The 20469-nt window shown below is 35.5% G+C and overlaps 1 protein-coding gene across 1 annotated transcript; it reads right to left on the bottom strand.

Moving 5' to 3' along the window:
* Positions 1 to 975: 975 nt before the first annotated feature.
* On the bottom strand, positions 976 to 20419 carry LOC132563621 (uncharacterized). Its single transcript, XM_060228362.1, has 9 exons — positions 18593 to 20419; positions 15770 to 15849; positions 13550 to 14575; positions 11225 to 11394; positions 10477 to 10678; positions 8951 to 9055; positions 6819 to 7058; positions 5805 to 5837; positions 976 to 3702 (listed from the first exon to the last, which is right to left on the bottom strand). Exons 1-9 carry the CDS (start codon positions 20395 to 20397, stop codon positions 3506 to 3508), a joined length of 3858 nt encoding a protein of 1285 aa, XP_060084345.1. The 5' UTR covers positions 20398 to 20419; the 3' UTR covers positions 976 to 3505.
* Between the last annotated feature and the right edge of the window lie 50 nt (positions 20420 to 20469).

The raw sequence follows: 20469 nt of genomic DNA, 5'->3' as shown, positions 1-20469 counted from the left end.
AAGGCATGATTATATATAATTTGATAAGTTCTTGGTATCCTTTTTAAAACAGGAAAAAAAATATAAAAATTAAAAAATAAAAATGTGAACCATCTGACGCCTTCAATCACAGTATGGCAGAAGGACCTAATGTCATTCTACAAGAATTAACCACATAATTTTCATAGAAAAGAAATCTTGTGAATATCAAGTTATACCTGTACCATAACATGTTACTTCAACGTAATATATGTCCTTCTTAATTCCTGTTATCTATACAGGCAAATTCTCAAACGTTCGATATAAATAAAGTCATTTATTTGAGGCTGCTTCAGAGCAGTTCACTCTACTAGCCAGTTATAAGTACCATGCTTGGATATCATGAAGCTTAAAAGATTCTTCAATGTGTTAAACACCATTGATCTTTGTGATCTTAATAGGTAAAGGTCATATAAATGAGGAAACTTCATAGCACTCCATTCCAAATACATTGTACATTTGTACCTGCAAGTACTGACTAAATACCAGTACCATACATCTTTTGAAACATGTAATACACTTCAATATATTTGACCTTGAAAGAAGATCAAAATTTTTTAAACAATGAAAAACATATCGGTCTTTACAATGTCATGGGCAAAACGCTAGTAATACTGCAGTTCTAACATTTTTTTGAAGAAGTTGTTAAAAGTAGAAAGTTGACAGATGGATGGAGTATGGGTCATTTATAACATGCATGTATATCATTAATTCGCAGACACATAGTATGTGACCTAAAAACGAAATGTTCTATCAAGTGCTATATACATGAATCTCATTGTTGATCACAACAGTTTAGCTTACCTCTGTGACCTCAAATCAATACATAAGCAAGGTATTAAGAATTGTTCCTGTTTTATGCTATATTTATATCATCAGTAAGGTTTGTTTGTACTTATAGGTGCTATACTGCTAGCCTTAGATAGGGGTTGAAGTGAGTTTTTATTATGTACATCAGATGTCAATGATAATTTTGGGATTGTACAATGCTACATAGTGTATGCATATTAGGAAAAAAATGGACAAAATTTGCTATCACACATCTGCATGGTTCTATAAGTGAATAAGTGTGGGAAAGGGTTGATTTATTTTCTAAATATATAAGAGTACAGCTAAGTATATTGTCTAAATGAGGCATATATGTATAGGTCAGACAAAGGTCAATCTGTCAGGTACAGACTGAACAGATATATACACTCCTTATTAAGAGTGCTATGTTCACAGAGAGACACATATGACAAATTTAATGTACAGTCACTCATCATATAGATATAAGTAAACATCAAAAAGACATCTCTTGTCGTCTCCGCTAAGAAATGATTTTATTTACATTAGTTCTATAGTGCTCTCATTTTCACAATAGTTACCTGGTATGTAAAGAGACACTATAAACTGTTTAGGTCTTGTGTTTGTTATACTGTGGACCTAAGTGGTACAGATCTGTATATACCCATATACAGGTAATTATTCTTGCTCAGGGCATACCATTCGTCCCTCTCTGAGGTGTGAAATATTTGGAAACTAGTTAACAGTCTGGCTGTATTTCGCTAAATGTCAAATTAAAAATGACCTCTATATTCACTTTATATTTCATTTCTTCTACATTATCTTTCTATCAAACGAGTTCACCAATAATAACTCAGTTATCAAATCAGTCTGTAAAAACAGATTGTAGTCAATAAATCACAAGCTAGAAAGACATCCATGACCACAATACTTCTGAGTAAAGATCAGTACACTAAAACTCTTTGGACATATAAATAAGGTATAACACAGTACTGGTCATTTGTCTGATAAGGGTGAGTAGCCCAAAATGTTGAGCATATGTTTCAAACTTGTTTTAGATCATTTCATGTTGTTTCTTCTGTTTACTCTGTAAATCTCATTGCCAGCAAAATACTGCTTAAATACAATCATTTTAGCTTCAGACATGAGAGCTATGGCCTTTAACGGTCATCTGACAATCAACAGACGGATGGACTTACCAAAAAATGAACTATGTTGGATTTTAACCAAACCAAAAATTAAGATTTGGTCAAGACAATCTAGGAATTGTTTCATATACATTTGATACCACTGCAACTTCCTAATCATGTTTAAGACAAAATTTGAATGAAATCCATTTAAGCATTAAGGAAGCTTAGCATTTTGAAGCAAAGTAAATTATATTTCCTTTTGTGGCCCCTTTCCCACCTAACTTGCGGGTCAAATCAACTTTTTGAATGTACAAAATGACTGTCTAACCCCAATGAAGTTTGAATAAAGTCCAACCAAGCATTAAGAAGTAGCATTTAGAGCAAAATGCTGTCTAACTTCCCCTTTTGGGGCCCAGCACCTAAGTCTCTTTGGGTAAAAACAACTTTCTGAATTCATGAATTAAATCCCTACCCTTAATCATGTTTAAGACAAATCTCTGAACAAAATTTGTTCAAGCATGAAGGAAGAGTAATGTTTTGAAGCAAAATATTTCCTCTTTTGGGGACCCAAACCAAGGTCCCTTGGGATTGAATCAACTTTCTGAATATAACAAGAGGCCCATGGGTCTTACCCGTCATCTGACATAAAATACAAGATTTCAAATTTTGAACTTATTTCACCTGGATTTAAGAATCAAGGGCACTCAGCCACCACCTTGAAAGTGGGTTAAGGTTATTCATTTCAACAAACTCCATAAACATTTATCCAAGCATGCTATTGGCCAAATATCATCACCCTGGGTGTTCTGGTTATTCAGAGGATGTTTCTTCCAGGTTTTATACAAAGTTTACCCTTGTGACCTTGAAAAGGGATCAAGGTCATTTGTTTCAACAAAGAGGATTTTCAATGTATTTTCAAAATGGCGGTCATGTTGGATTTTGGACTGATCCGAAATTAACAAACTTTGGTCAGTGCCATGTCATGATCATTTCATGCAAGTTTGGGCTCAATCGCACTGGTGGAACTTGAGAAGAAGTTGAAAATGTGTTTTCAATGTATTTCAAAATGGCGGCCATGGCGGCCATCTTGGATTTCGGTCCAACCCGAAATTAACAAACTTTGGTCAGTGCCATGTCATGATCATTTCATGCAAGTTTGGGCTCAATCACACTGGTGGAACTTGAGAAGAAGTCGAAAATGTGTTTTCAAGATGGCGGCCACCCTATGGCTTGATCAACTTTTTTTTATCACAGAAATAACTGCCTAACCCTAATGATGTTTCAGACAAAATCTGAATTAAATCCATTGAAGCAAAAAGGAAGAGTAGCGTTATGAAGCAAAATATTGTTTTACTTCCCCATTTGGGGCCCCTTCCCCCTGCCCCTAGTCCCCAGTGGTGAAATCAACCTTCTGAATTTAAGAAATAATTCTCCAACCCTAATGTTTTTCAGACCAAATTTGGTTGAAATTCATGCTGGCATTATGAAGGACTAGTGTTTTACAGCAAAAGTTTACGGACAGCAGATAGCACACAGCGGACCCTTCAGGTCAGATGACCTAATTTGATAATTTAAGACAAGTAGGTTTTCACAGAACCCCTTATAATCTGTCGGCATATTGGACACTTGACCATTGCTGGAGCACATTCAGCACAACAACAAAGATGTCCACATGGCAGGAAAGATATACAGACAATGTTGTCCATACATATTTTACATTTCATCTGTTCTCTCAGCTGGTTGTTTTCCTCTTGGATGGATTTCAGTTCTGTGAATATAACACAATTGTAAACTAAATAACAGTTGAAAAACACAATCAAAACAAACTTATTCTGAGCAGTGTCAACAACTATAATCTCTCAGACAAAACATTCAATAAGGATCTTGGTGTTCATCATCATGATTTCCTTTCTTCGTTAAATGTAATTAATGCTGACCTTTTCTTTTGCTCGGACAGTCATGAAAAGAGCACTTTGTTTAATCTTTGTTTTCTCATAATTTACTCCTCAAATATGACATTTTTATCTAAAAAATATTCCCAAAGTTCTTGAAGATGGAGAGAAAAATGACATTACTTGTTTCAATATGACCATAAACTTAATCTGAAGTGAATAGAGCAAGCCATGGAGACTCTTTAAAAAAAGAAGTGTTTGTCCCAAAACTACACCAAAAATATGGTAACTTCAGCAGATATCCATATTACAATGTATTTATATTCAAGCTCTTATTGTACGTTCTAAGAAACTCAGCTGAACACAAAATATTTTACCCCATCTTCTCAGCACCTCTAATGACTTCGAAATCTCGGGAATATTTGGTTGAGGTATCCATTATGTAAACTATAATCAAATTTTGTTTAAGATGGAAAGACATTTTTTGAGTGATGGATCTACAGGCAGAATTTTAATTGAAATGTTGATGATGATGCTGTCGCAAAAGGAATACTATAGAGTCTCACTCATCACACATGACACCAAAAGTTTTAAAAAAGTCAGCAGCTCACACACTGACCTCTGAATATAAACTATAATAAACCTTCATTCAGTCCAAAAAAAAAATCCCATTCAAATTATATGAAATCAAGTAAGTGAAAATAAATCTGAGTTGAAATAATCAGAGTCAGCATCGCTGAGAATCAGAAAGTGTTTAAAAAATTGCTTATACTGTAGAAATCTACTGATTGGTAAAGACAAAGGCCTGTTCTGAATATTGGCAAATGTTTTGATAACAGTAAGATTTTCTTTTGAAAAACTAACGTGTTAATCAATTGGTTAAAAAATTACAGGTTTCATTTCATTCTTCATCATGTTGGATATCGCCACAAAGAAACCATATAAGCCGAAAAAATGTTTGTTTGCCTGTAAATTGGTGGAAGTTACCTTCGAAATACTAGAGTGAAGAACGTAGAAGAGACATTGGCTACAGATTTATGTTCATTCAGATTGCTTATTGGTGTTTACAAGCTTATCTATGAATCTTACAATTATGATAATGTAATAAATAGGGCATGACCATCTTATGAAAATGTGAAGTATGACATCATTGCTCTTTGATAATACACAATGTTCTATGCTCTGTATTCCAATCACTTGTTATAAAAAGGTTTGGCCAGACATTGCCAGCCAAAGACATGAAGAAATCACACTGAATCATTGCTAATTAAGTGACTTGTATGTGTATACCTGGCAGCATCTGTTGCTTACCATCGTCATTTACAACTATAGCTACCTGCACAATTTACTTTTGATGTGAATAGTGACAAAATAAAGTAATAATTGTGACGCCAATATCCCTTTCAATAGTTTGGCCCAGGTATGATCAATTAGAAATAATTTGAATTGTAGTGAATCAAGACTAGAGAGGATTTGAAATATCAAAGAACAGAAAATAATTCCTTTTATAGAAAAAATTAAATTTTCAAACTACCCACCTATTAAAAATGACCAGAGATTCATCTTAAATCTGTGAAGGGGTTCATGAGATATTTTGTACACGTGACCTTTGACTTTTAATCTTGACTGATGACCAATCAAATCTATGCTATGATATGAAAATGAACTATACTGTTTCGGGGTTTATGAGATATCTTTAACAAGACTTTAAATTCAGATGAAGTCGGGTTGACTTGAGTTTGACCTTAATCTCAAACCACTGACAACTCAAATTTTGTTAGGTGTTGCACTTGAAGACGTCCTTGGGTGCGAATATGTTTAAAATATATTGAAGGCTAGAAAATTATCTTTCAATCCACCTAGTCTCAATTTTATACCCACAATTAGAAACAACAGGGCACAAATATGTTGATTAACAGTGATCAACTGTGGTATTTTCCATAGTAAATCAAGGATAGAAGAATTTTGATAAACTTACCTTCTTCAGAGTATGAACGTGATGAATCTCCATCTGAAACAAAAACAAGGTAAAAACTAACAGAACTGAAATGAATTTGTTTAATATGTATCTGCTGTAATTCTACCAGACTGAAAGGTTTTTCACAGAAATATTTGAGAAAAGTTAACAGAAAATATTGCTACCTTTTAGAACCAATGAAACAACATTAAATTTGAAGAGTATATTTTTGACATAGAAGGATCCATACACTTTCGATGATAAGTCCTATACTGAGACAAAGGTTTTTAGTGATAAGTTCTTAAACTATAGAATGGGACCTTATTAATACTGGGTAAACATCATTCACTTGTTTTGAAGAAATAAAGAATATTCCCAGTCTTTTAGAGATCACTTGTTTTAACAAACTTAACAGCCCTTCATCTCAGCATGCTACAGCCTTAATATCAGTACCCTTTGCATTGCCATTATTGAAACGAATTCATTTGAATGGAAAGTTTACATATGGTGCATGATGAAACAATGGCTACACAGTCTGTTGGTTCTAAAAATACACAATTAGGAACAACTGCAAGAGGAACCTACATAGGAAACTTGAGAATGATCTGCCAGCACTAACAAAATAATGACAACAGATTATCACTGTCAAAATCCAAGATGGCCTGTGTAGGCCATTTGGTTTGTCTGATCAGTCCCAAAATTGACAATGCACAACTAGGACGAAGGGAAGCTTACAAATGAAATTTGAAGATGACTCACCCAGTCCTTTTTAAGACAGAGAGATTACAAGAATTGTTTATAGATGGACTGATGACAAAGAGCAATATGATGAGCCCATTGAACCATCTCAGTATAGTGGGCTAAAATCAAAAACATGTCAGGTATTCATCAAAGTGATCATGTTTCATCATCCAGGGTTGAGAGATTTATTCTAGACAATCCTCAATTAACATAATGTACATACTCAAACCTGATTTGCGTGTACTACTCCTTTATTGTGGAGTATCATAGTATTTATCCAAAATATCAGCAAACCTTGATTTCTTCGAGGTGGTCGTGGATCAAATGGTCGAGGCACTGCCTGAGATTCAGATGTCCTAATGTCGGAGGAAGGAGTCACACTTCCTGGTGGAAATGTGTCCTTTGTCACTGTTTGAGGAGCTGGGTTATCATGTGGCCCAGCTTGTGTCTGATCAGGTCGTTGTGGAGGTAAATCTTCCTCACCAAGACTAAATATTATCTCCAACAGCTGATTTGCTGACAACTGAACACGACCTAAAAGAAAACATTTTTAATTGTGAAAATTTCTGCCAATATCCTTATTCTTCTTTTGTCTTGGGATTGCTTCAAAGTAAATCTGACCTAAAACTAACACTATTACCTGTATCCCGATGTAAATCTGACCTAAAACTAACACTGGTACCTGTATCCTGACATAAATCTGACCTAAAACTAACATGATTACCTGTATCCTGACATAAATCTGACCTAAAACTAACACTGGTACCTGTATCCTGACGTAAATCTGACCTAAACCTAACACTGGTACCTGTATCCCGACGTAACTCTGACCTAAACCTAACACTATTACCTGTATCCTGACGTAAATCTGACCTAAAACTAACATGATTACCTGTATCCTGACACTACCTGTACCCGATCCCGACGTAACTCTGACCTAAAACTAACACTGGTACCTGTATCCCGACGTAACTCTGACCTAAAACTAACACTGGTACCTGTATCCTGACATAAATCTGACCTGAAACTAACACTACTACCTGTATCCCGACGTAACTCTGACCTAAAACTAACACTGGTACCTGTATCCCGACGTAACTCTGACCTAAAACTAACACTACTACCTGTATCCTGACGTAACTCTGACCTAAAACTAACACTGGTACCTGTATCCCGATGTAACTCTGACCTAAAACTAACATTGGTACCTGTATCCCGACGTAACTCTGACCTAAAACTAACACTGGTACCTTATCCTGTATCCTGACCTAAAACTAACATCCTGTATCCCGATGTAACTACCTAAAACTAACATTGGTACCTGTATCCCGACGTAACTCTGACCTAAAACTAACACTGGTACCTGTATCCCGATGTAACTCTGACCTAAAACTAACATTGGTACCTGTATCCCGACGTAACTCTGACCTAAAACTAACATTGGTACCTGTATCCCGACGTAACTCTGACCTAAAACTAACACTGGTACCTGTATCCCGACGTAACTCTGACCTAAAACTAACACTGGTACCTGTATCCCGACGTAACTCTGACCTAAAACTAACATTGGTACCTGTATCCCGACGTAACTCTGACCTAAAACTAACACTGGTACCTGTATCCCGACGTAACTCTGACCTAAAACTAACATTGGTACCTGTATCCCGACGTAAATCTGACCTAAAACTAACACTGGTACCTGTATCCTGACAAAAATCTGACCTCAAAATAACATGATTACCTGCATCTTGATGTAAATCTGATCTAAAACTAACACTACTACCTGTATTCTAACATAAATCTGACCTGAAACTAAGACTACTACCTGTATCCTGACATAAATCTGACCCAAAACTAACACCGGTGCCTGTATCCTGACGTAAATCTGACCTAAAACTAAAACTACTACCTGTATCCCAACGCAAATCTGACCTGAAAATAAACGATTACCTGTATCCTGACATAAATCTGACCTGAAACTAAGACTACTACCTGTATCTTGACGTAAATCTGACCTCAAAATAACACGACTACCTGTATCTTGATGTAAATCTACATTGGTGCCTGTATCCTTAAGTAAATATGACCTAAACATCACACTATCACATGAATCCTGACGTAAATCTGACCTAAAACTTACATTTGCTCTTGTATTCTAATGAAAATCTGACCTAAAAGTAAGACTGGTACCTGTATCCTAATATAAATCTGTCATAAAACTTAACATTGGTGCCTGTATTCTAAGGTAAATAAAACATAACAAAAAAACTGGTACCTGCATTCTCAAGTAAATTGACGTAAAGCTGATTTATTCTGCACGTTTCATTCATTCTGAATTTGACATAATGCACTAAGATGATTCAAATAACACTGGTATACCTGTAGCCTATGTTTAACACAAGGCTAAGTGTATAATTATGTTGTACCTTGTTCACGGCGGAGTTGTTGAATTGCCGTTTTAATGATGTTGTTGCTGTAGCCCATTTCCTTGATACACTGTATAGCTGGTGCATTCATTTCTTCATCAGCAACTGAATTTCAGGAGAGTTACAAATGATTAAATTGACATCACTTTTCACAGTGTTGCCACATCAATATCTACCCACACAGTATAACAGCTGCCACCATTGATAAATTTTTATGCTATTTCACAGGCAATATGCTTAATCATAAAGTGTGGTATCAAAGCAATGTCAGGCGGCTGTTTTATTATTTCTGAAAATTAACTTGCTTCTGATGGATCAATCATGCAAAAACATGTCTGACAAAAATTTTGAGGGTACTTCTGAGTGTGTGAATCTCCCTCCAACGGTTTATATACAGTCCATGTAAAACTTATTCTTAGAAATAGTGAAAAGAGTATGAGAAACTGCTAATGTGGGAATGGACTTGTCAGTGCTGAACTCGACAAAACACCCTAGACATGAAAATTATTTCAGATTTTCTAAACCAAATTGTTGATTCACACTTGACTGATCCTAAGCCATAGTGTACCATAATGATTATGTTTAAGACAGTAAAGCACAATTTCTTGTCAACAAATGATTATGTCTGTGGCAGTAAAGCACAATTTCTTGTCAACAAATGATTATGTCTGCAACAGTAAAGCACAATTTCTTGTCGACATCTAAGTCATCTAAAGGTGTTGTTTCTCACCTGTCAACCATTTACTAAAACTTCCTGATTCTGTCCATCTAAATATGAATAAGATGTAGAAAAGATGTTATAATATCTTTACTAAGGAGTAAATATGAACCAAAGTTATGGGGTTCTCAATATATGAAATGAATTCTGAACAGGATATGACATGACAGGTTGGGATGTAATGACAGCCAAAGGTAAGAGCTTATACCCCTTATCCTCCCCCCTCCCCCCCCCCCCCCCCCCCCTTATCAAAGCCCATATATATATATATATATATATATATATATATATATATATATACACCTGTAGGATACATGAGGGTGTCCTGGTGTGTATATAGTATATATCTTCATTGTGTTTCAGTGTGTATAAATATTTTATATACCTGTAGGTTGTGTTTCAGTGTGTCCCTGTGTATAAATATTTTATATACCTGTAGGTTGTGTTTCAGTGTGTCCCTGTGTATAAAAATTAATATACCTGTAGGTTGTGTTTCAGTGTGTCCCTGTGTATAAATATTTTATATACCTGTAGGTTGTGTTTCAGTGTGTCACTGTGTATAAATATTTTATATACCTGTAGGTTGTGTTTCAGTGTGTCCCTGTGTATAAATATTTTATATACCTGTAGGTTGTGTTTCAGTGTGTCCCTGTGTATAAATATTTTATATACCTGTAGGTTGTGTTTCAGTTTGTCCCTGTCCATATACTGTACAAATACCTGTAGGTTGTATTACAGTGTGTCCCTGTGTATATACAGAACAAATTCCTGTGGGACGTTTTGTGCCCTGTGTATATGGTATATATACCTGCAGGTTGTGGTTCAGTTTGCTGTTGTGACACGCTAGAACCTGTCTGTTGAGATGAGGCACTTGCTGCTGAGGTGCTGGAACCAGAAACTGGTGTATCTCTTGTGTTTGTCTGAGTGTCAACTATCCTGGCTGTCTGGGTGGTGGCAGTCGATGATGTACTTGAGGTTGCTGTTGTGTTTATGTATTCGTTGGGCAGTATCTAAATGAGAATTATTTTAATTAATCATCAAAAAGGAAGGTAATAATTGTAAAGCTTAATTTTTATAACAGGAAATGTTTACAAAATACTTACCAACTGATGGTCTGTGCCAATATGAAGAACAAATAAGACAAAATAAAAGTATACACAAATTCAGAAAACAGGACAAAATATCACGAAAAAAACTAATTATTTTAAACGTTCTCTGACAATATTCTATTGTGTCCAGTGACTGCTAAGAAGCCTATATGTGAAAAGTACAGATCTGAAACCGTATTTTCTCAACTAGAAATATGCACATGTCTTTTTGCCTGCAGATGCCTGTAACTGCTCGTCTGTAGGGGTTGCTTCCCCTTAACCACTATCTAATGTTGAAGTAACACACTGATTTTTGCAGTTCGCATACCATTGTCATATCGTTCAAATATAAAGATGAATGGTATGCAATCCAACAGGACACCAATTGAAATATTTAATTCCATCATCATACACATATATTAAGAGCTGCATTAAAGAATTAAAGGTAATGTACTGCGGTAAACTTACCAGCTCCCTGTGCCTTTGAAGTACCATGTTAATGAAGGTTTGACCTTTGTTTTGTTTTACATAAGCACATCGTGGAAACCAGCGGGCATGCTCTACCCAGGGGTCATCACCAGGTTCCCAATTTCTAAGGCCACCCCCACAAAAGAAGCACCTTACATAATCTCCATAACCTACAGATAAAACAGATTGTTATGGAGGTTATTGTTAAACAGATTGTTATGGAGGTTATTGTTAAACAGATTGTTATGGAGGTTATTGTTAAACAGATTGTTATGGAGGTTATTGTTAAACAGATTGTTATGGAGGTTATTGTTAAACAGATTGTTATGGAGGTTATTGTTAAACAGATTGTTATGGAGGTTATTGTTAAACAGATTGTTATGGAGGTTATTGTTAAACAGATTGTTATGGAGGTTATTGTTAAACAGATTGTTATGGAGGTTATTGTTAAACAGATTGTTATGGAGGTTATTGTTCAACAGATTGTTATGGAGGTTATTGTTCAACAGATTGTTATGGAGGTTATTGTTAAACAGATTGTTAATCACATCAAACTAGCATCACTTCTGATATTAATGAAATGTGTTTTTCGATTATTACAATATATGCCTGACCTCTGAATCAATAATTAATATGATATTCATGGTTAAATGAGAGTTCCATCTACCATGGATAAAGTCAGCATATGACACTGCAACACTGGATTGTACAGTTTATTTGTGCAGGGTTTACTTCCCTTGCCACCCTATGCATCACACAATAATTAAAAAGTGATATATCCATTAATGCAAATAAAGACCCATATTTGGTCACAATTAGGTTTAAAAGCAAACTCTTACATGGGATGATGTTAACAACTACCAATACATTGACAGCAGTTCCATCACAAACAATGCCCAAGTCCTGTCACAAACAATGCCCAAGTCCTGTCACAAACAATGCCCAAGTCCTGTTTTCATTCCAAATGTGATAGTTACCATATTTTATTATCAGAATGTTGATATATTAACTAATAGAAAAACTATATGCTCACAAAATAAAACAAAAAAAAAAAAAAAAAAAAAGAAAGTTTTAGGTAACTGATATAAGAAATGGAATCAGTACCATGGTGATACTAAAATTCAACTACCTTATGTGAAACTGTAGACTCACAATCAGAAAAAACTAATGTAAAACTCTCTGCTCACTTGGATTGTTTGGATTTTAAGTGGTGCAATGTCTCAGGTCATATGAGAATGTGATTAGTTAAACTGATAAAGAATTCATTATATTCAATTAGAAAGGAAGTCTCTGCAGTCATAATATCAAAATTTTCAATGACTTGTTTTTACTCAAGAAAAATGTCATGAAAACATATTTGTGAACATCATCCTAATTAATGCCATTTGTTAAAGACACTGAATTACAGACAAGTGATTAAGTTCCTAAGTTAAGAACTTAATCCTTATTCAGTTGAAATGTTTACTGAAGTTCATAACAATCTGTATTTATGTATACATTTAAAGTGAACAAATAAGGACAAACACATTAGAACATGTGCCACATTTAAAGTGAACAAATAAGGGCAAACAAATTAGAACATGTGCCACATTTAAAGTGAACAAATAAGGGCAAACACATTAGAACATGTGCCACATGTAAAGTGAACAAATAAGGGCAAACACATTAGAACATGTGCCACATTTAAAGTGAACAAATAAGGGCAAACAAATTAGAACATGTGCCACATTTAAAGTGAACAAATAAGGGCAAACAAATTAGAAAATGTGCCACATGTAAAGTGAACAAATAAGGGCAAACACATTAGAACTTGTGCCACATTTAAAGTGAACAAATAAGGGCAAACACATTAGAACATGTGCCACATTTAAAGTGAACAAATAAGGGCAAACACATTAGAACATGTGCCACATTTAAAGTGAGCAAATAAGGGCAAACACATTAGAACTTGTGCCACATTTAAAGTGAACAAATAAGGGCAAACACATTAGAACATGTGCCACATTTAAAGTGAACAAATAAGGGCAAACACATTAGAACATGTGCCACATTTAAAGTGAGCAAATAAGGGCAAACACATTAGAACATGTGCCACATTTAAAGTGAACAAATAAGGACAAACAAATTAGAACATGTGCCACATTTAAAGTGAACAAATAAGGACAAACACATTAGAACATGTGCCACATGTAAAGTGAACAAATAAGGACAAACACATTAGAACATGTGCCAACTACTTTTGATTTATCTTTATTCTTTTCATAAATCATTATGTATAGTTTTATGAAATTTGAATGATTTTATCAACAAAGAAAGTGTGCTTACCTGCATAAAAGAATCCTGCCTGGGCCATTTGTAGGGGGGTCTGGTCCAAATGGTTAGGGAAGCCATTGAAGGTACTTGACCTAATTGTCAGGACTGCATAGTTAGGATAACGAGGCTTGGCTGTGTTGACACCCAGACTTGCAGGGTTGTTTGCAGCTCCACCTCCTCTACCTGGTGTTGGTTGCTGTCCATGTCTCTGTTGTTGTTGATAGTGACGTTGAGCAAATGTAGTAGGTTGTTGTTGGTTTGTTGGTCGCTGCTGGTTAGCCGTATCATCATTCTGAGCCTGAGTTGCTGTAGGATTGAGAGTCGAGGTGTGAGGAGTAGCTGAAGCCTGTTGGTTAGCTGAGCCAGATCCTGACTGAGTCACAGCTGGTGTTGGAGGAGTAGCTGAAGCCTGTTGGTTAGCTGAGCCAGATCCTGACTGATTCACAGCTGGTGGTGGAGGAGAAGCTGAGGCCTGCTGGTTAGCTGAGCCAGATCCTGACGGAGTCACAGCTGGTGTTGTAGGAGAAGCTGAGGTCTGCTGGTTAGCCGAGCCAGATCCTAACTGAGAGAAAGCTGGTGTTGGAGAAGCCGAGGCCTGCTGTTTAGCTGAGCCAGATCCTGACTGAGAGACAGCTGGTGTTGGAGAAGCTGAGGCCTGCTGGTTAGCTGAGCCAGATCCTAACTGAGAGACAGCTGGTGTTGGAGAAGAAGACGCCTGCTGGCCAGCTGGTGCCTGGTTAGGTGTAGACACTGTTTGTGGAGACCTTGATATAGCTTCATTTACGGAGGGGTTGGTGATTGATGGATTTGATGTCAGGGGATTAGATACACCCTCCACACCTAAGCTATTTCTCCTTTCAGCATGGTTCTGAACACTACCAACTTCTGATCCATTCCTTGTTTCAAAGCGAAGATTAGGTAGTGTTGAGGATGCTGGGTGTCCAGGATCTCGTTCACGTCCAAGAAGGAGTGATGTAATGCTATTTGGTGTTTCGAGGAGTGATCTTAGTTCTGATTCTTCTGCAGTCTGTGACGCTTCTGCAAAGGATAATAAGTATAGAAAGTCTTATCTTAACTGTGGTCATCTAAAATGCCCATAGGGCCTATATCATTGACTTATTTTAATAATTTCATATGAACTAAACTAAAATTAATATCTATTTCCCCTATAATAAGCCACACGTTTTCCCACTGGGGGATTAGATGCACTTTTCATAGAGAAAGTATTCCCTTCGCCAAAGGATACTTCAGACCAGATTGAGACAGAATCCTAACATAAAAAGACAGTTTTTGACCAATGCCCCCAATTGTGCAATGCCCCTCTTGCCCCTGGGTGTCAAGACCCACAATTTATACAAAATCTATTTTCTTTACCAAAAGATGCTTCAGACCTAATTTGGACAGAGTGCTGACATTCCTACAGAAGAAGGATTTTACAGAATTTGTACTATTTATCCTAATGTGTCCCATCCCTTCTGCCCAATGGGACTAGGGGACCAACTTTTTATACAAAACTGATTCTCTTCATCCAAGGATGCTTCAGATGGAATTGGGATGGAAGGAAGGCATTCCTACAGATTTGTTCAGATAAAACTGATTCCCTTCACACAAGGATGATACAGACTAAACCGAGACAGAACCCTGACATTTCTACGGAAAAATGAAAATTTTGAAGAATTTTCTCTATTTCCTGTACAACCTAATTGCCAGATGTGACTATCATATATGATCAGAACTGCACAGAGGAATAACAAAGAATTATATAAATAGAAATTCATCCAATATTCAACTACTGTGAACTTCCACATAGTGACAATTATCCTACATTAAATAAATTCTCCACACAAAGACTTATATCCCAATGTAATGATTTTGTAACAAAATGTTGGAAATGCAGATGTCTATTAAACAGAAATCCTAATATCATCATAAACATGAGTTTCCAATACAAAATCTTTGAAACAAGTCTTGGAATTTTTCATTTTACAAAACTTCTGGTGAGGTAAAATAGAAACATTTGTGACAAGTTTTGTGAACCCCATGAAATGGAAGCAAATGTCAGATTTAGTTTATCATATAACTTAGAACTTTTACAAATATTCATGAGCATTTCATTAAACCAACACAAAATCACAATTGGGAAAGATGAATATGGACAAAGGTAAACTGTGATGAAACATTTTCCTGTACATAGTATGTTTTTCTGAATAATAAGAGTTTCTATATCCTAACCTGCACCTCCACCTCTTTGGCTCAGGGAGGAATAGGGACCTTGTATAGGCACGTTTCCAACGTCTTTTCCTCTCATAAAGCTGCCAAATAAAAAGATAATTCTTTTAGATATATATATATCAGAAATTTGACATCAAAATTGTAATACTACCTGCAATCATAATACCAAATTCTATAAGATTATAAAAAGGGTCTTATCCTAGGACTAATTGTTGAATTTATTAGTGGCATACATCTTAAATCAAACATGTGTAATCATGTGTTTAGATTTCAAGAAGAAAGGTGACACATCAAGAAATGATGCCAAGTCAGTATGATAGTGGAATATCACTTTCAATAAGTGATGCTGAACTTTGAACATGTTCTTTTTAATCTGTCCAATAGAGTGGAACTAGAAATATTGTTTAATAATGTGACTTATCAAGCAAAGACAAATGCACAGACACTTCATTCTGCCATTAAACATGTGTCCTAATATCCTTAGATGTAGGTAATGGCTTACGGACTGATCTGATGAAAATATTTCATGGCTCCTACCTTACACAACATGTGTTATAATAACAATGTTTAAGTATTTTCCTAGAATTGAGACTAATCATATGGTGACCATCTTAGATTGATACAAGGCGGACATTCATCAATAATGTCTCAGAACTGATACAAAGACTCAATTGCACATCTTATAGCAGTGAACTGTCACACCAAATACCTTAATTATCTCCAATTTATCAAACTTGAAATGATTTGGAGGCTTTAACTTGTCATACAACAATTTTCATGAAATTCTTCTTCCTCTAAAAGATATTGCAAGAAAACATGCAATCAGCCAATAAGATCACAGCAGCATCATTAGAACTTGAATTTGCCATACATAAATAACTGAGAAAGCCTTATTAAAGGGATATTCTGCACAACTTAGGATTTTATGGGATGCTTTCAAATTCCCAGGGTAACCATTTAAACAAACATATGATATTCAATTTGCATCTATTCCTCATAGATCTAGCTACATTGATTTACAAACGTTTGCCTGGCTCTGATTGTGTCGTAACAGGTTTGTGAAAGAATTAAATATTTGTGTAAGTTATAAAAACAAGAGATAATAAGCCTAATGAAGTAATAAAATCGTAATCCCAGCAGAAAGTTTTAGTGATACACTTATTTACCCAATACTCTGCATAAAACCGTTCAGTTCCTGATTTCCCGATGCACTATATTTACCTGGTAGATGGTTTGGCTGGGAGTATTCCCACCAATTTTGTGTATCCAAACTGATCATAGGAGAGATATTTTGATGCTAACAATAGCTTAAAATGTCATTAGAGTGAGATCTTAAGGTACAGAACAGCCAGGAATTCTGCAACCTGGAGGGAATATCCCTTTAAAGTCAGATTGTAGCATCACATTATAGAGCCTGGGTATGGAACTTTCTGAACATAGGACCTTTTGATGAGGTGACTTATAATTACTTAGTAAGTATATTAAGTAAAGTTGAACTAAAATCTGGTTATTGTGGGGAAAAAATCAACAAATCAAATTGCAGGAGCCCCATTAAATGATCTTTGGATGTGACCAGAGTGCTTTAGTTAATTTCATTATAAAAATATCAATGGTGTGAAAATTGAACATATTTATAATCCTTAAGGGGAAAATATTGGTATTATGTACTGTGATCAATCCTCAAACTGACCATATATATCTAAGTCCAGGAAAATGGATATCTTTATTCATAAATTTTTTAATGATAATCTATATCTAGACTTTTGTAAACATTTTGCCAAACAGCAAAAAACAGAGAAGTGGACAGACGGTTGAAGAAGGACAACCTGGCTTCGGTCACATAAAAGTTAAATATGATAAACCAATGGTTAGTGTAAAATCAAACTGTTGCCACAGAAAATACTAGAGGGTTTATAGCGAAGTCAAAATACATTAATCTGACTCGTCTCAACAAGCTGTGAAATGATTAAAGATGTTCTTATCATATTTGAACATTTTTGTTAAACACTGGTTATCACAAATAAGTATTTGAACAACATAGGCCTGATTACTAAAGGGAACCCAAAACTCCACGTGGAACCCTAATAAGAGTGAAAATTGGAAAGCGTACAAACTCAAATCACAAAATAAGATCCATCAAACACGATTGAAAGATCTTTTAATTACAATAATGAACTATTTATGTTTTTTTTTCATACAAAATTCAGCACAAAAGACATATAACAGCATACTAATAATAAGGCCTAAATTGTCACCCAAGTAAGCACATTTACTTCACATGTACATGACATGGTAATAAACATGTCAACAAATGATGGTTACTAGTACTACATTGTCATGTAATACGTACACATATTTAACCCTTGTTCTTCAATTGAATCATAAAACTGCTGTACATCTTTTTTGAAAACAAAACAATACAACTGCTCAATCAAATATCAGATAAACTAATCTGGGACTGAGAAGATTATTGTAAAAGATTTGTTAATCTAAACTTCACCCATTTCAGACCAGTCTTTGTGAGTAAAATAGAAAATTTAACTGCCATCCCTTAATCATGATACAAATTAAAGTTAAAATTATTTCCAGCAGGAAGTATAATCAGTAGCAGGTAAAAACATCATTTTCCTACATAGCAATTGCAAAGGGAATCAGAGATTAAAAGTTAATATCTATTGTTTATAAATATGAAGCAGATTTTTGACATATGACAATGAATAAAGGTTGATGTAAATAGACTATAACCATATGATACAAAGAAGATAAGGGACAAGATGCAATTGTAGTATGTTATTTTGTCTCAAATAACCAAATAAAACTTACCTGCATCGTCTTGAAATCTGATAGTGAGTAGCATAGACAGACTGTCCTTTCTGCCAGTTTCCGTGAGTCACTCCACAGGAAAAGCAGCACACCTTGTCCTCGTTTCCTGTATAGTAAAAGCCATACTTGGCCAATAAAGTTGGAGAAATTGGACAGCTCATTGGAAAGGACCAGAATGACTTAAATCTAGCCCATTCAAACTTCATACTTTCTGTTACAGTTCCAGTGCTGATCTGCTCAAATACACACATGTCTTCCTTGAAAGTGCTATTATCTATGTTGGGAAGTCTTTCTGCAGAGGCCCCTAGTGCATGTTCAGTACTATTTGTACCATTTACTTCTGCACCTGACTGACTGTTTGGAAGATGATTGAATGGTAGCATGAATACATCTAATTGTGATCTTATATCAGGTATTCGATGCAAGAAATTCACTTTTTCTTTATTACTTTCACCGATTTTATGATTTTGTCGGAAAACGAAATTCTCTATACTGTTCATCTTCCTGGCAGGTCTCCTGGATTTCAAATGTTTACCAGCATGCAATTGAAAAGCTGACTTAATTGCATGACTTTTGTAGTGAAACCTCAACATGCTTTTTTTCCCTTTCTTTTGGGATGATAAAGGTTCATTAGAAGAAGTAATCCTGGGATGGTGTCTGTTTAGACTTCCAAGGCTTCTGGCTAGATGTGTTTGGTGCCGGTTTAGACTTCCATGGCTTTTGGCTCGATACGTTTGGTGCCTGTCTAGAATTCTAGAGTCCATTGTAGGATTAATCTTGTGTATTGTGTGTATGCTTTTGGAACTTTTTGTTAAGCTTTGCTGGTCAACAGGTGTGATAAAAACTTGCAGGGGGCTCAATACATCAGATGAATTCTGATCCCCTTCGGCAATTCCTTCATTTTTTACCAGTTGGCATTTTTCAAGCACTTTAATTTCTGGTTTCCTATCAGTCTTCCTTTTCTGTTGTTCAGCATTTTCTTCTACTGATTGTTTATCTGATTGAAGTTGTAATGTCTTAAACATCTGTTTGTGGTTTCCTTTATATATTTCATGTTGCTTCTTCAGCTCCAACAAACAGGAAATCCAACCAAAAAGGAAAGCGGTACACATTACCATCTGCACGTCAGCAGGATCTATTTGTTTTGACTGATAACCGCCATATCTTTTTCTCAAAGGTGTTGACTGCAGCTGTCCTGCTGCTTGGGTATAGTCAGCAGTAACAGGATATACACTATAGGTGCAATGGGAACTTGTTGCTAAAACTTGATCTATTGAGGGTCTATTATTATCCATTAAGTATAGCAGCTTTGTGTCAATTAACAGCTTTAATTCACTTTTTTTCTTCTGAAATGAAAAATCCTCAGAATTTCCATTCATAGGTAGTCTATCATGAGGAAACTTTTCTACCATGGTCTTTTCTGGATGGCATTCCATCAGCTTATCTTCAGAGTAACTGTTGTTTATAATATTGGCCGCCTGGTTTAGTGATTCCAGCGTGTCACCTGGATCACATCTATCTAATGCTTCATCTTGTTCAGTACTCATTACATGGTCAAAAGGTTGTGTATGGGAAGGTTTTAAGAAAACAGGTTTCTTGTCAATCTCAACAGTTTCATCTTTGTTACCATTTTTAATTGAATTGAGTGTATCCTTTCTCTCTTTTCTTGTCCTGGTGTAAGGCATCATTGCAGTAGAGTTCTCTGCATCTTCTGTACACTGAATAGCTTTTGAATCTCGTACACATGGCTTACTTTTTGGCACAATGCTTGCAGATTGCTTACAAGTGACAACTTCCTTTACCATGGTTTCACCACTCTTATCATCTTGATGATTACTATCAGTTTCAAAAAAACATCCATCAGATTCAACACTTTT

This window comes from Ylistrum balloti, unplaced genomic scaffold (assembly GCF_031769215.1).
Source record: "Ylistrum balloti isolate Yb309-2 unplaced genomic scaffold, AGI_CSIRO_Ybal_v1 Utg371804, whole genome shotgun sequence".
Classification (NCBI taxonomy): domain Eukaryota; kingdom Metazoa; phylum Mollusca; class Bivalvia; order Pectinida; family Pectinidae; genus Ylistrum; species Ylistrum balloti.
The sequence above is the reverse complement of the archived record's forward strand: the minus strand, read 5'-3'. Positions and strand labels throughout refer to the sequence as shown.

Coding starts and splice junctions, on each gene's coding strand:
- LOC132563621 (XM_060228362.1), bottom strand. CDS start 20,397: ATGGTAAAGGAAGTTGTCACTTGTAAGCAATCTGCAAGCATTGTGCCA. Junction 15,850..18,592: donor CAGATTTCAAGACGATGCAG/GTAAGTTTTATT, acceptor TTTATTTGGCAG/CTTTATGAGAGGAAAAGACG. Junction 5,838..6,818: donor ACCACCTCGAAGAAATCAAG/GTTTGCTGATAT, acceptor TTTTTGTTTCAG/ATGGAGATTCATCACGTTCA.